The sequence below is a fragment of the Taurulus bubalis genome (assembly GCF_910589615.1).
Source record: "Taurulus bubalis genome assembly, chromosome: 3".
NCBI lineage: Eukaryota > Metazoa > Chordata > Actinopteri > Perciformes > Cottidae > Taurulus > Taurulus bubalis.
The window spans coordinates 34,787,993-34,802,627 of NC_136591.1; the positions used below are offsets into that span (position 1 = coordinate 34,787,993).

At 42.3% G+C, this 14,635-nt stretch overlaps 1 protein-coding gene across 1 annotated transcript; it reads right to left on the bottom strand.

Moving 5' to 3' along the window:
- Positions 1 to 11,378: 11,378 nt before the first annotated feature.
- marcksa (myristoylated alanine-rich protein kinase C substrate a) lies at positions 11,379 to 14,045 on the bottom strand. The gene is made up of 2 exons (XM_079215491.1): positions 13,554 to 14,045; positions 11,379 to 12,500 (listed from the first exon to the last, which is right to left on the bottom strand). The coding sequence occupies exons 1-2, from the start codon at positions 13,656 to 13,658 to the stop codon at positions 11,766 to 11,768; spliced, it is 840 nt and encodes a 279-aa protein (XP_079071617.1). The 5' UTR covers positions 13,659 to 14,045; the 3' UTR covers positions 11,379 to 11,765.
- Between the last annotated feature and the right edge of the window lie 590 nt (positions 14,046 to 14,635).

The window sequence follows — 14,635 nt, forward strand, 5'->3', positions numbered from 1 at the left end:
TGAGAGTGAGTAAAGTCAAGTCAAGTTTATTTGCCCAATATCACAAATTTGCCTCAAGGGGCTTTTGTAAACTGTACAGAATAGGACATCCTCCATACATGCCATGTGTACAGAAAAGACCAACCGTAATAAAGTTACAGTATGAACAATTGTAGAAAATGATTGAAGAATATATGTGAAGAAAATGGATCCAGGAGGATGTCAGGCAGCTTCCAGGACGAAGATCCAGATCAAACATGTGAAAATGAGGCACAGACAGCCAGGAGAGAGCGGGATCTCAGGACGAGTGATGGCCCAGCACAGACGACCCGGAGCGGTATCAATCTTCACATCTCGCTCTGAGAAAGACAGCAAACAAGCGCGTTGCTCAAAAAGTTAAAGTGTTTGCATGTTGGGGCCCTGTGGAGTTTTCTTGTAAACTAACAAAAGTTATATTTAGTCAACACAACCCATTGCGTTTTTGTTGACTGGAGCTCTAACAAACAATGTGCTGTGTACATTTCCTTCCTCAGAAAACATTTTCAAGGCTGTTTTTGTATCACAACTGCACCAATACAGTGCACTGTGAAATGAAACCATAGAGAACTTATGGATCCTGCGTTTGTGAGGCCCCTCTGAAAGACAGGGCCTCAAGATTAGTAACACACAGTAAACCTGAGTCAAATAGAATTTCAGTAGATGAAACCAATTGATTTCTGGGACATCTGCTGACACCTAGTGTTGCGCAGCAGAAGCATTATGAAGTGCAGTGGATTCCTGCCTCCCTTCTGTCGGAGCCACTTGGGAAGAAGTAACAATTACTTTCAACATACGCAGGCATACGTTGATACTTTTTATCGAAAATGAAAAAAAAAATGCTTCTCTCTAAACAGCCTATACATTCAATTCAATTAAATTCAGTTTATTTTATATAGCCCAACATCACAAATACAAGTTTGCCTCGGAGGGCTTTACAATCTGTACACATGACATCCCTGTCCCGGGACCTCACATCGGATCAGGAAAAACTCCCCCAATAAAGATAGTAAAAACCCTTTCACAGGGAAAAAAGGGGAAGAAACCTGAGGGAGAGCAACAGAGGAGGATCCCTCTCCCCGGATGGACAGAAGCAATAGATGTCATGTGGCCAGAATGAATAACGTAACGGAGTTACAGCACATTCAATGAATGTGGCAGAAATTATTCATATAATGAGTAGTAGGCATGGTCCATGATCCAGATAGCCACGACCCATTAAGCAGAAGGAGGTATAGAGGAGAGAGGAGGGGCATCAGCAGGGCCATGGCAGCTGGCAGGACTGGTTCCAGTCAGCCATGATCCATGCTAAATATCTTTATGCGTGGAGCAAAAAAGTAACCTTAATGCCGTTGTAATTAGTAAGATGTGGACTAACACTCCTTAGCATATTGACATTGCTATTCACGCCGACCATAAGTGATGATACACTTTAGACCCAGAGAGTCAAAGCTCCATTTTTTTAAAGCCACAAAGCAAAACACTTTGTGACTATTCCACGCTCATTGTGCACTCGGTGTTCACGCCTCGCTCTTTGTACAAACCGTCCTCCTGACTCTCAAAGTTTACGCTGCCTCCCCACCCCTCCCTTCCCAGGAGGCATCACTTCTTTTTCTTTAACTCAGCAGTCCAGGTCAACGGGGACATAATTAGTCACAGTATATCTGCTGAGCTGGCGTTCATTCAGGGCGGTGAACGCCAGCAGGGCGGTGCAGTGCCAGAAGGTGTCACTTTGTGCCATCGCAATGACCTGGGTTGCCGTTTTTTTTTTTTTATTCCGCAAGCTGTCATTTGTGACCACAGGCCGATGAGAAGTCCGTGTTTGGTGGATATCTGATTTAGAATAGAATAAACTATCATTTGGTAGATTGTATTGAAACTCACTGGGAAACCAATTAAAATAAGCAACACACACAAAATGTTCGGCTTATTGGTAAAAGTTCCCGAATAGCACATGAACAGAAACTGACATCAGTGCACATATCTCTGTGTACGAGTGTTCATTCAATTAATATGTACAGTATATATATATATATATATATATATATATATATATATATATATATATATATATATATATATATATATATATATATATAGATAATAGTGTTAAAATAACAACATTTTAGGAGGAAGTAGCAATGTGGAGCCTTTTTCAATTCAACTGAGGCACTTAAGAGTAAACGGGTAAATACAAGTCTTGGTAATATTGAGTAAACGCATCAGAAATAATGCTAATAGCAGCGATAGCAATGATTTAATAGCCATGGGGATAAAGCAGCTGCTATGATATTAATTGTATTGACAGTAGTAATCATATGTTGCTGCCGTTGCCATCAAATACAAAGGAAATGATGGGGGGGAAAAAGATGAAATGGTAATTATGATCCACAAACAGCTGAGAGACACAGAGTGGGAAAGTCACTGAGTAATTAATTAAATTACATCTCCTCTCCAGAAGAACTCCAAAAACCAAAACGCATCATCCTTTCTGGTGATGGGATGAAAAACAGGTCACACATGGGGATGTTCTCTTATTGATGATCAAAGTGAGAGAGATAAGAAACGTTTTCATTTATCAACCCATCAATTGGCTTTTTCCTGCTTTTGAACTATCGTGATTATGCCTTTAAACTACACAGCAATACAATATCAACAGTGTTATACAAAGCTGTGAAATGTGATATGCTAAGTGATATGTCTCTTTTTCTTTATTTTGAGAGGCCATTTCGCCATCCCAAACTTTGCTACAGTAGTAGCATTGAGGCTTTTGAGGGTGGTCCCTCTCTCCCAGGTACCAGCAGAGGGTGCTGTACATCGCCATGGACACCCACCATGGGGACGGAGTGGAGGAGGCCTTCCACACCACAGACACGGGGCCATGGCCGTGTCATTTAGGGGGAAGTCATTGATGGCGCATCATACCAGCAGATCTTCACGTCTTTGAGTGTAATCACTAGAAGACGTCGTTTTACATTTCCACTGCAAACGTTTATTGTCAAAATCCACAAGATCTGATTCAGTCAGGGTCACTTTCACCTTTTTATGACTGAATGACCTTGACTGTGACTTTTATTGACAAATTGTAAATACGAGTGTTACACGGCATACCGATTATACAAATGTATCGCGATACCCTGCCACTTAAATTCAGTGCAGTACCACATTTTATTCATACTTTAAGATGTGATTTAATACATTCTGAACCGCAGCACGCTTAAAGCTATCCTGTCTGTCTATGAACCCTTTTAGCAAAAAGGATTAATTCGGCCAAAGACATGTGTGGCGCGAGCAATATTGAACTGCCGTCGCGAAGCGCCACTGACACCAAAGATTTGCTTTTTGTCCTTAAAACCGTACTGAAATCACTGAAAAGAAAAAATGATGTTGTCATATTTGATCAACCAGCTCCTTCTATTAAGAGAAGAACAGTCATTTGTAGTTGTGGTGGAAATATAATTGACTCTTTTGTGGAGTGAAATGAGTTCCCCCCCTTAACAAAAGGGAGGCTTCAAAAACGAGACACTGGAACTTGAAATTAAAAAGTTGAAATGTCTGCAGCAGGGTCAATGGTGAGTGAATGTTTTATGACTTCACCTCTGTGGAAGGGACAGTCTGATTGCTGCCTTCCCTTTGCAGGGAGCTGACTCAGCAGACTGTCTCCTCTACTGTGTGTGTGTGTGTGTGTGTGTGTGTGTGTGTGTGTGTGTGTGTGTGTGTGTGTGTGTGTGTGTGTGTGTGTGTGTGTCATGAGAGAGAGACGGGATGAATCGTAGCCCGTTCCAATGGGCCAGCAGTTCTCCTTAATGGTCTTAACTTCGGGCCCGACTTGGACGTCAGTCCCTCCAACATGACCAGTCGGTCTTTTTGTTCTTTTTTTAAGGGCTGTTTCTTAACACAGCTGCAGTGCATTTCAATGGTTGTTATACATTTGTTCTTGTTATTATTGTCAATTATATAGTTTTCTTTCTGGCCTAAAAATGTATTATTTTTTTTGCGTTCAGTCGTACTTGAACGAACGAAGAATACCCCCTTGGTTGCAAAAAAAAAGATGTCAACAACCAACATGAACTTCAGGCTTAAAAAAAACTTAGTCCACTAACCAATTGTTGACGTGCTGATCTAAGACGGCAAACGTGGTTAACAGTTTGAGCATAAAAATAATAATACGCGTGGATACAAATCCACCCAAACTGATTTTAGAACAACAACAATCAAACAATGATCAATTTAGCAGGATATTACCTCCAGTGTTGTTTGTATCATTGATCGGACGTATCTTGCGTGTTTCGCGCCACCGACTCTGAGGACGAGGGGGAGGGAGGCAGGGAAAAAGTGGTCAATCACGAGAAGGGTGAAAAGAGGTTCAGAGTATAGAACGAAGACAAGAAGGAAGGAGAAGAGAAGAAAAAAATGTATATCCTTCCACAGTGGAGGTCATTATCGTTGTTTTTAATGCATATTTAATTTGTCCTCTGTCCTCTTCTGGAGATAAAAGAGGAATAGAAAACAAAGGACTAAAAGAAAACTTCTTCACAAGTCCTCTTCAAGTACAGTTCTCAGAGGCCGAATGCTGTTTACCCCCAACCGGCTGTGCTCTGAAGTAACCCAGTGACTGTGGTGCTCTCTGCAGAGGGGGTTTCTGTAAAGAAAACTCATCTTCTGAAGGAACCCTTGACATACTTATTTTTAAGAAAATGCTGGTTAACCTAAAGACGGATCTACAACGATTTCATGTTTAAATTTGTATATTTTGTACTTGTCAATAATAATTTTTGAGGTCAGTGACGTGATTATCATTAAAATGTTTTGTATTGGTTACATTACCCAGGGGACCAAAAATGGGGTCACAAGGTACAAATCAAGAAAGAAACAAGTATAAATCCCCCCAAAAAACTAAAACATGTTAGGTATCAAATTAAACATAAAAATCAGGGCTACAATAATATATAGTATATATAATCCTCAACCTCTAAACACAACTCAAAGACACATAGGATTAAGGGTTAGGGTGGGGTCTTAAAGGGCTAATTGTATACATTATACATTATGCCAACATTTGCATCCCACCCACTACATTATTATTGATTCATATTTATTTGAAAAAGATTATCATCATTTTACCAGTAATAATACTAGTAACAAATATTGGAACATTTTCCTTATGTTTCTCTATTATTGATGAGTAATAGGCTGCTCTGGCATTACATAGGGCCTTCTTATATGTTCTCAGACTATCTCGCCAAACTAACTATCGAATCACAAGGTGATCATGGGACGGACTAAAGTTAGCACAGGAGTCCTCTGTTATATTGACACATGGTATTGAATTAAATGCAGATGGAATCACTTCTTTAAATTTAGCTACAGCACTGTCAGTTAGACATCTGGTGTAGAAACTTTGGCCTATCGGAGTAGTAGTATGAATTACCAAGCTACCATAAATGTATTGTATTAAGTTCCATCTTCCTTGAGAACACACACGCTTATATGAAGTTATAGTGTTAATCAAAGTTAATGCATGATCAGTTCAGTGACGCTTGGTAACAATTACGATCCACTCTAACTTTGAATATTAAGAAATAGGTTTGTGATTTTAAATCATGTGTCTGAAAACATTTCTTAGAGAAAGAATGTTACTCTCATCCATTTATATTAATGGAGGATCCAGGAAGGAAACCTGCCTTCAAAGGTCCGAAGAAACACTTCCAGAGGCTGAAGGATGTGAGAATGACACAAGTGTAACATCCTCTCGTATTTTCAGTCTATGGTAACTACATCCTAAAATGAACAATACAATATCATGATAGATTTCCAAGATAAACCATTCAACTGGAACACTAACACTTGGTGGGTATCGCTGACATAGAGGTGAATTGATCGAAGGTTAGAATGTTACATTCTTGATGTTTCCCTGATTAGTATCATAAAATAAAGCTCATCATTAGAGATATTTAGAATACAGTCTACGACTACTGTGGTTCACTGTTGATATACTGTCAGCGGAAACCAGCGAGCCAAGATAGTATAAAGAATATCACTTTATGTAATGTCTCATACGGAGATACTAGGTACATCTTAAAAGTAGGAATGATAAAGAGAAGATAAATAGATAAATGTATTATTTATAGCTTTATATAGAATATGCTATTTAAAGTACACTGTATGTCAAGATACTGTACATATATATTTCAATTTATGATAAATCATGTGACCATATTGTGTAGGCTCATAGTATCATCAAATGTGTTATTCAAAGATGACACAGATGAAAGGCGGTCCTTTAAATGATGAAGAAATATATATATTTTATATTCTACCATATTAAAACGTGTTATTGGGTTTAATCTATGGTCTGCTTCCTTTCATGAGAAGATACGTAGAAATTACTTTTTTTTTGGTGATCAGTGTCAGTCTCCGTGCGGCCACATGGGGGCGCTCTAACCCAAAGGATAGCGTCTCAAGCGAGTTACGGGTGGAAGGCAGTGTTGCCAACCTGGCGGCTTTGTCGCTAAATCTAGTGACTTTTCAAGCCCTCTTGGCGACTTTTTCTGGTGTTATTGGAGACTTTTGTATAGTGAAAAAGCTGTGAAAGCATGTTGTGTCCTCTAGTTACTGTCCTCAGTGAGCAGCGGATGCTGCCGTGAGCCGTCTCAGTCTCACAGGAGCCTCGCGCAGCAGGCAGAGACTCCGCGTCCAGACTGAAAATTAATCGCGCATGCGCAAAGCCGCCACTGATCCTGCTTCGGTTTACAGAGCGGGATGAAAATATTTCTTCAGTCACTCAGTCCACCGTGTGTGTGCTTCTCTGTGACGTCAGCTAAACATCTAGTCATCATGTCTCAGTCCAACTGTACGCTTAAAAACACAGGAGTGGGAATCAAGCCACGAATTCAAAGGCTGGCTGAAGCCTTTTATTGGAGATGATACACGGCCATACTGCCTGCTTTGTGAGGCTGATTTCTGTCAAACTTTGTGATATAAAAAAACATGACAACTAAAAAACATACTCAAAAGGAAAGGCCTTATAACAGTTCCACCCAAAGCAAGCTGCCATTAATCAGTAAAACAAATTGCTATATCACTATATTCCTGTCTTAGGACAGCCAATAGCGACTTTCTAGCAGGGAGTTTAGAGTTTAGAGTCTTTTCCCTCTTTAGAAACTCTGCAGCTTTCTCGTCCAGATTCCAACGTTTAAAACGGATGTTTCCTAAACAAGGTTTGGTGGAGGAAACGGAGCGTTTTGTTTTGTTGCATTTGCTGCACGTCGCGTTCAAATCTTTTTTTGAGAAATACAGCCATACTTGACCTTTCTGCATTTTCTCTGTTAAAAGGTTCATGGCTAGCTAGCATGTAGCGATACAAACTGTAGCAATACAAACTGTAGGCTATCGTTACCTGCTGCCAGGACTGAGTCATCAGAACAGTGTAAAATAAGTATTTCAATCGGCTCAGGCACCGAAAGGTCTGAGCTCTTCAGTCTGAGTCATGTTTCTGATTATCATCTTTTGTCACATTACAATAAAACACTATCAAGTCAACATTTTAGGTCAAACTGAGTTGTGTGGTGTTTCAAAAACTGTTGTCTGCATATTCTTATGATCAAATTATAATCTGTATATACACCATAACCACATAAATATGAGACATTACGAGTGGAATAACGTATTTAATTCAGCAAGTTTGAAACTGAACAAAGAGACAGTTTAGAAGCTTTGTATTCTCTCTGAAAAATCCCTTGGTTTCACTTTCATATTCCTTCTTTCATTTCTATTCCAACCTCGTTAATAAAGTAATACTTTGAACCGGGTTGTTTAAATCGTCTGCATGACGCAACACTGTAAGAACACTGACAAAGTATTTAAGATGCGCTTTATTGTTGTCCGAGAATTAATTGAATTAATACCGTTAAAAGGGCAAACACGGGTGGAGGACATTTGTGAGGCTGTGGTGAATTGCTTAAAAGAAATAAACACAACCCGCATGGTGTCAGTGGCGACTGACGAGGCACCAAGTATGACAGGAGCACAGAAGGGATTTGTGAATCTACTTCAGAAGTCACTGGATCGAAAGTTTGCCCTTTCATTGCCTATTACACCAGGAAGCACTGTGCGCTCAAACATTTCCCCCAGATTGTATGGAGTTGATGAACCTTGTCATTGAGATAGTGAACAAATGAATGGCAAAGGGGTTAAACCACCGACAGTTCTGTGCGTTGCTGGAAGAAGTGGACTTCCTGCTGCATAATAAAGTCTGGTGGCTGTCCAGGGGAGAGGTGCTGAAACGGTTTGCTGCTTGTCTGGAGCATGTGAAAACCTTCCTGGAAAGCAAAGCCCTAATCTCTCCAAGATGAGATGCCAAGTATCTGGCTTAGACCAGTGTGCATCACAGAGCAGCAAACTGAGCTTTAATGTATGTTTCCTTTATGCACTTTTTTTCTTGAACCACAGGGCATGTTTGGTTTTTCTTTGGAGGAAATAATGTTTTGGCTGTTGTTGGTCCGTGAAAAAATGTCTTCAGTAGAAATTAATCTGGAAAAGTGATAGAGCCTTAAGAAATGAATGTAACATATTTTTCATTTGTTTAATGTTATTTTTATAGGCAATAACTTAAGCTTTGTTAGTTCCAGGTTCAATATGTAAAATAAACATTGAACCAGTCCGGCCCTCGACTTTTTTTGGCCCACTGTGTATTTGAGTTAAAGTATTGTAAAGCACAATTTAAGAGTACAACATGAATACTTCATTCTGTTGAATTCGGCACTCAGAAAACCCAACGAGGACACTCTAATGTGACAGAATTCTACTGCACCGCTGGTTTCATGGAAGCTTTCGTCAGGGGAATGACAAGCGACTTTATGAGTAAAGTTTAAGGCATGCCGATTTCAGAAGTGTCTAAAATGTGTCCTAAATCTTTGCTAATATCCGTACTTCATATCTGTAAAATAGCCTTCGTAGCTGACAAAGAACTGTTTAACTGTCCCGAGGTTTGAATGGAGTCCACCCTGCGTATGGGACAGCAGGCAAAAGACATGCACTACTTGAGAGGTGCGCTAATCAGCGGGAAAAATCCTAGTAACCACTAATTTTATCCACTAGCCTAATGACAGCCATGACTGAGGTAGGATGGGGTTGTTTTTTGTGTAACTGTATTAAAATTGGCTGCCTTAAAATGATGCAAGGTGACTTCTGGGGACTGGGATACTTCAACCCTAACGTCTGGCTTCAGTCTGCAATTATAGATAGAACCGAGCGAGAAAAGAAACCCTATTCCAGTGTACTTGTTCAAAGAAGAAACATCAGGAAAACCAAGGGTCCATTAAGTGATTCCTTCATTTAACGTTGGTACTTGATTTAAAAGAGTTTATAATCTGATCCATGTGCAGCTACTGTGACTTCTCGTTTGTGTTTGACAATTCAAAGTTATGTATGCATAGGTTAAAAAAAAACAGGTGAGTGTACACAAGTGTGTGTTGGGCCAATGCCGACGCAGATTGACTGCACTTAGGAAAGTCATTATACCTGTGAGTGCAGTATTACTACCAGGTTTACAAACTGCAGCATCACTCACACACACAAACACACACACTGTTCAGAGTGCGACTGCTCTGCTCAGTTTTTTTTGTGTGCATAACCTGCATTTGAACCATGACGTTGCATCCTTTTTTATCTGGGGCAGTTGCATTGCAGGCTGACTAAACCAATTTGGGTGAAATTCCTAAAAAAGGAACAGCTGGAGTTGTACAAGCTCCAAAACGAAACCTTGAAGGAACGAAAACCGAACCAAAGTCACGCACTAACACATCGAGGCAGTAAAACAAGTCCAGTTTTCTGCTTGGTAAAATTCCCTTTTTTTTTAATGGAGTCGTGTGGCTCTGGAACCGCGTAGCTGGACCTAGCAGCTTCCGTTCCACGTTGGAAATATTGCAAGGTTTATATTGCAAAATAAAGCGCCGATGATATTCTAAATACTGATAATTCATTTTGTGCAGACCTCCATCAACTGTACTGACTGTGGAAAAGTTATTCATTTGGGGTCAAATGAATAACTTCTCCACAGTTTAGATGTTTTGAAGCGGGGTCGCATCAAAACATCCGAACTGCGCCCCCCTTTTTGAATATGAACTTTTGTTCATAGCTTAGGTTTGGTGGGCGGAATGGAGCCAGGAGATTGGTGTTCGCGAAACTTTGTGTTTTCTTCTCAACAAAAAAACTCAGTTTCTAATAGGAGTCTATGGGAAAGATGAATGCCATCCCTAGAGCTGTGTCTCCGTCCAGGAGGCCGTTATGCAACCTGAGAACAACTGCAATGAAGCCACTTCCTCTTTACTATGTGGCCAAGAGTGTGTGGACACGCCTACTTGTACGTGCTCTTGTTCTTCCCGGTTCCTCGGATGTCTTAACGTCCACGGCAGCGTTCCTCAGGCATCAACACGACATTGCATTTCACCAAATAACGACAGATGCAGCTCCAATTTTATTCACATTTATTTTTCGCTTTTAGTGTGCTCACAGAAAATTAGAACACCTTAAGCAGAGGAGTTTTAATAGCAATGTTTTTTTGTTGTAGTTTTTTTTGTAAGCAAAGTTACATTCCATCTCTAAGTCAAACTGGTCAAAGCTTCTCCAGTATTTACACAAGGAAAAGAGAGCGAGAGAGAGAGAGACAAGATGCTACACAAACATTTGCATCTGAAAGATTCCTTAAATTGTTTTGTCAAAGACCACTGAAAAAGCATCGCCTGCTGTAATCAAAAAAACATACCACAGTATATAAACAGTTAACCATTCCACTTATCACAGCTTGGTTTTGACTTCAAAATTGCTTAAGAAGGTCACCCGGGATGACTTATTGTGTGTGTGTGTGTGTGTTGTTATCTTACAAAAATGAGCAGGGTGGAAAAATGAGCTGCAAACTTCATGTGCTTCTTGATCAAGATTTTTTTTTCTTTTCATTTTGTACAATAATCACAGTTAAAAACACCCTGCCTATACATACTTACATTTTTTTTTATTTTATTAAGGCCATAAAACCAACAGTAAACAATAAAGTCTATACAACTTGTATTTCTACTGAATCACTGACTGGTACAGCTAATGAGAAGTGAAAAGCTCCTATGCGTTTATATGACTTTCTAAAAAAAAAAGAAGAAGAAAAAGCTAACTGTGGGATTTTCTTGTTGTTTTATCGTAAAAAAACGAAAAAATGACTTAGTGTTGCAAAAAAACGTTCGGGCGTGTATTGATGTTGGTCTCATAGTTTTAGTTTTTCGTAGACTACTCTTTTCTCAATAGTCTGCCCCCCCACCCCCCTTACCTTTCATTTACAGCTCCCCCCTTCCTCCCCTTCATACCATGGGCATGTCCATACCATTTTGTTTACATTTTGTATAAAAATTAAAAAAAAAAGAAAGAAAGGAAAATGTAATACTGATGAAAAAAATATATATGGCAGAGTGTGGATGTATTTAATCTGTTGTACATATTGAAGCCACCCACCTCCATACAGCCCGTTGGAATGGAAGTAACAAGGGGCAGAGATGGGTTTTGTGTAAAAGGGGCGGGGGGGTCGAATGGAAACCAAAAAAATAAATCAAAAAATAAAGAAAAGCTTTAAAATATCCCTGGTTGTTGACAAGTTCTTCAAAGCCAGGCCCTGGCGTCACTCCAACATACAAAACAGGGAAATGTTCTTTGATTATCTTTCTTTTTTTCCTTTCAAATTTCTCCCCTCTTTCCCCTTGCGGAACTTATTCGGCGGCCTCTGCGGCTGGGGCCTCTGCGGCTGGGGCCTCTGCGGCTGGGGCCTCTGCGGCTAATGCCGCCTCCTGCGAGGCCGGCGCGGCCTCCTCTGTCTTGGGCGCCTCCTCGGCCGGCTTCTCCTCGGCCTTCGGCTCCTCGGCCTTCGGCTCCTCGGCGGGTGCGGCCTCCTTGGCCTCCTCGGTGGGCTTCTCCGCCGCCGCCGCCTCCGGCTTGGCCTCTACCTCCTCCTTGGCGGGCTCCGCGGCAGGTGCGGCCTCCCCATCGGCGGGCTTGGCCTCCTCGCTGGCAGCCGCCGCCGTCTCCTCCGTGCCCTCGGCCTTGGCCTCCTCTGTGGATGCATCAGCAGCGGCCGCCTCCTCGCCCTCTGCTCCATCCCCTGTCTCCTTTTTGGTCTTCTTGAAAGAGAAGCCGCTGAGCTTGAATGACTTCTTGAAGGAGAAGCGCTTCTTCTTCTTCTTGGGGGTCTCGCTGCTGGCGGACGGGGTGGCGGCGGCGGCGTCCTCCTCCGCCTTCGCCACCTCTCCCTCGGCGGGAGCAGGGGACGCCGCCTCTACCTTCTCCCCATCCGCAGCCTCCTTCTCGGCGGGGGCATCCTCGGCCTTGACAGCCTCCTCCTTGGGGCTCTCCTCGGCGGCGGCGCTGCCATTGGCCTGCACCTCCTCCTTGCCGTTCTCGGCTGCTGCCGGAGAGGCGTCCCCGTTCACTTTAACATGTCCGTTTTCCTAAAGAGAGGAAACAGTGGCTGTTAGTGGCATGCAGAGCTGGCATGGGGTTCTACAGCAGAGCTGGGCAGTGCCACTGGTGGACACCAGGGGCAGCAGACACCATCGAATCGCCACTGACAAAAGCAGACGCACTGCATCCTGGACCCAGGTTCTACTTTCAGGAGACTTTATATGGAAATAATCAGAACAGTCGTGAAGTAGACTGTACATAAGATAATGCAAATCCTCTTATTTATTTGTTTTTTTTTCCCCTGGATTTCGTTAACAGCCTGAGCGAGCTGGTCACTGTGGTCGCTCCTGACAGCAAAGCAGCTGCTCATTAAAACAGCAGATGCTCATTAGTCCAGCAGATCAGGGAGAGTAAAGTTCAGGTACATCTCCTAAAAAATGTCTAATACGTAAACAGGGTCCTGAATTGTATATTTGCCAAACTCTTAAAAAAACAAAGTCTCTCTCTCTCTCTCTCTCTCTCTCCCTGCCTCTCTCCCTCTCCCTCTCTCTCTCTCTCTATCCTCTCTCTCTCCCCCCTCTGCGCGACAGCAGGCTGCCATCTCCACTTTCTAGTCGAGCATCTGTAACAAAAGGAGCTCACACAAACCCATGTTTTTGTGTTGTTGCCATCGCGCATCTCGTCTTAAGTGTTACCGAGAAGCGACTTCATTCAAAGCTGTACCTTTTCTTGTTTTCTTTATGTTGAAGCGTATCGGCCAACAAACCATGCAAACACACGAGTGCGGCTGCTTCTTGAAAAATAAACTCAAATTTCCTCCAAATATCCGCTCAACGCAGCGTTTCCCACGAAACCTTAGACTTATCAAAAGCTCCATCTGTTGCTTTTTTATTTTTATTTTTGATAAACAAGCCTTCCAATTTAGTTTTAACTCCAGCCGCGGATCTTCATTCAACATATCCACGATTACGCACGGATTTGCGCCCGGAGAGCGCAGCCCGAACCAGATTCTCTCTCTCCCCCTCTCTCTCTCTCTCTCTCCCCCACAGCCCCCCGCCCCGGTGGATGAGATGGAAGCTGGATGATAAAATATCATTTACCTGTCCGTTGGTCTTGGTGGGTGAAGCAGCAGCAGCAGCAGCCTCTCCGGGCTTTACAGCCGAGATTTCAGCCTTTCCAGCTGTCCTGGACAATTGCGCTCCCATGCTTTTAGCTCCAACAAAGAAACTCAACCGATCCCCACACACGCACACACACACAAAAAAAAAGCGAACAAAGACCCCACAAGCCTCTTTGTTGAAACGCAAAGCTCTTCGCTGCTGTCTCCTCTCTCTCTCTCTCTCTCTCTCTCTCTCTCTCTCTCTCTCTCTCTCTCTCTCTCTCTCTCTCTCTCTCTCTCTCTCTCTGGACAAAGAGAAAAAAAGTTGACTGGGGAAACGCAAAAGCAAAGTCCAGTTGAGAGCGACTGAGGGGTTTTTCAGAAGCGCAGAAAAAAGCTGACAGGTTAGGGACAAGTAATAAAATCCCAGCTCGGTGGCCGTGTCGCTGCAGACAGGCTGCAAAATGGAGAAATTTCCCTTGTTGCTATTAAGATGCGGAGTCCAACGCCCAAGTGAAGAGATGAATGGGCGCTCCGAGCGATGACGGCACCGCACTCGGATTCAGCCAATCACGGCCGCCGCTGTGGACCGTGGGCGGGGTTTGGGGGGAAAGGGAGTGAACAATAGATTGTAAGCGCTGCGTTCACGGTACGTTGGTATAATGATTTTAAGAAAAACAACAACAAAAACGAATTGGTATTTTTTTTATTTTTATATCTGGAATGGCGCCTTACCAAACCATGTTATCATTTGTTTTGCTTTTGAATGGCAAATTTGAAATGACAAAGTAAGGTGGTCTCACATAACCGATCCAAAGGGGACCCGAGTGCAGTCAGACCGGACTTGTGCATAATTAGACCAGATCCAGAAGGCAGTGGACCCGAGTCGACCCAAGCCAAAAAGACTGGAACCCTGCCCGATCCTAATTCAATGGAATACACAGTAATTTAGACCTGACCTGGCTTGAGTCTTGGATCGGAGATGTTGCTTCGGAAAAATAACAGTCTATATTTTACAGGTAAGCAACATACGCAAGGATCCAGTCGTTCATATTCTCACATTAAGGCATGGGAACACAAATG

Coding starts and splice junctions, on each gene's coding strand:
- marcksa (XM_079215491.1), bottom strand. CDS start 13,658: ATGGGAGCGCAATTGTCCAGGACAGCTGGAAAGGCTGAAATCTCGGCT. Junction 12,501..13,553: donor CCACCAAGACCAACGGACAG/GTAAATGATATT, acceptor TCCTCTCTTTAG/GAAAACGGACATGTTAAAGT.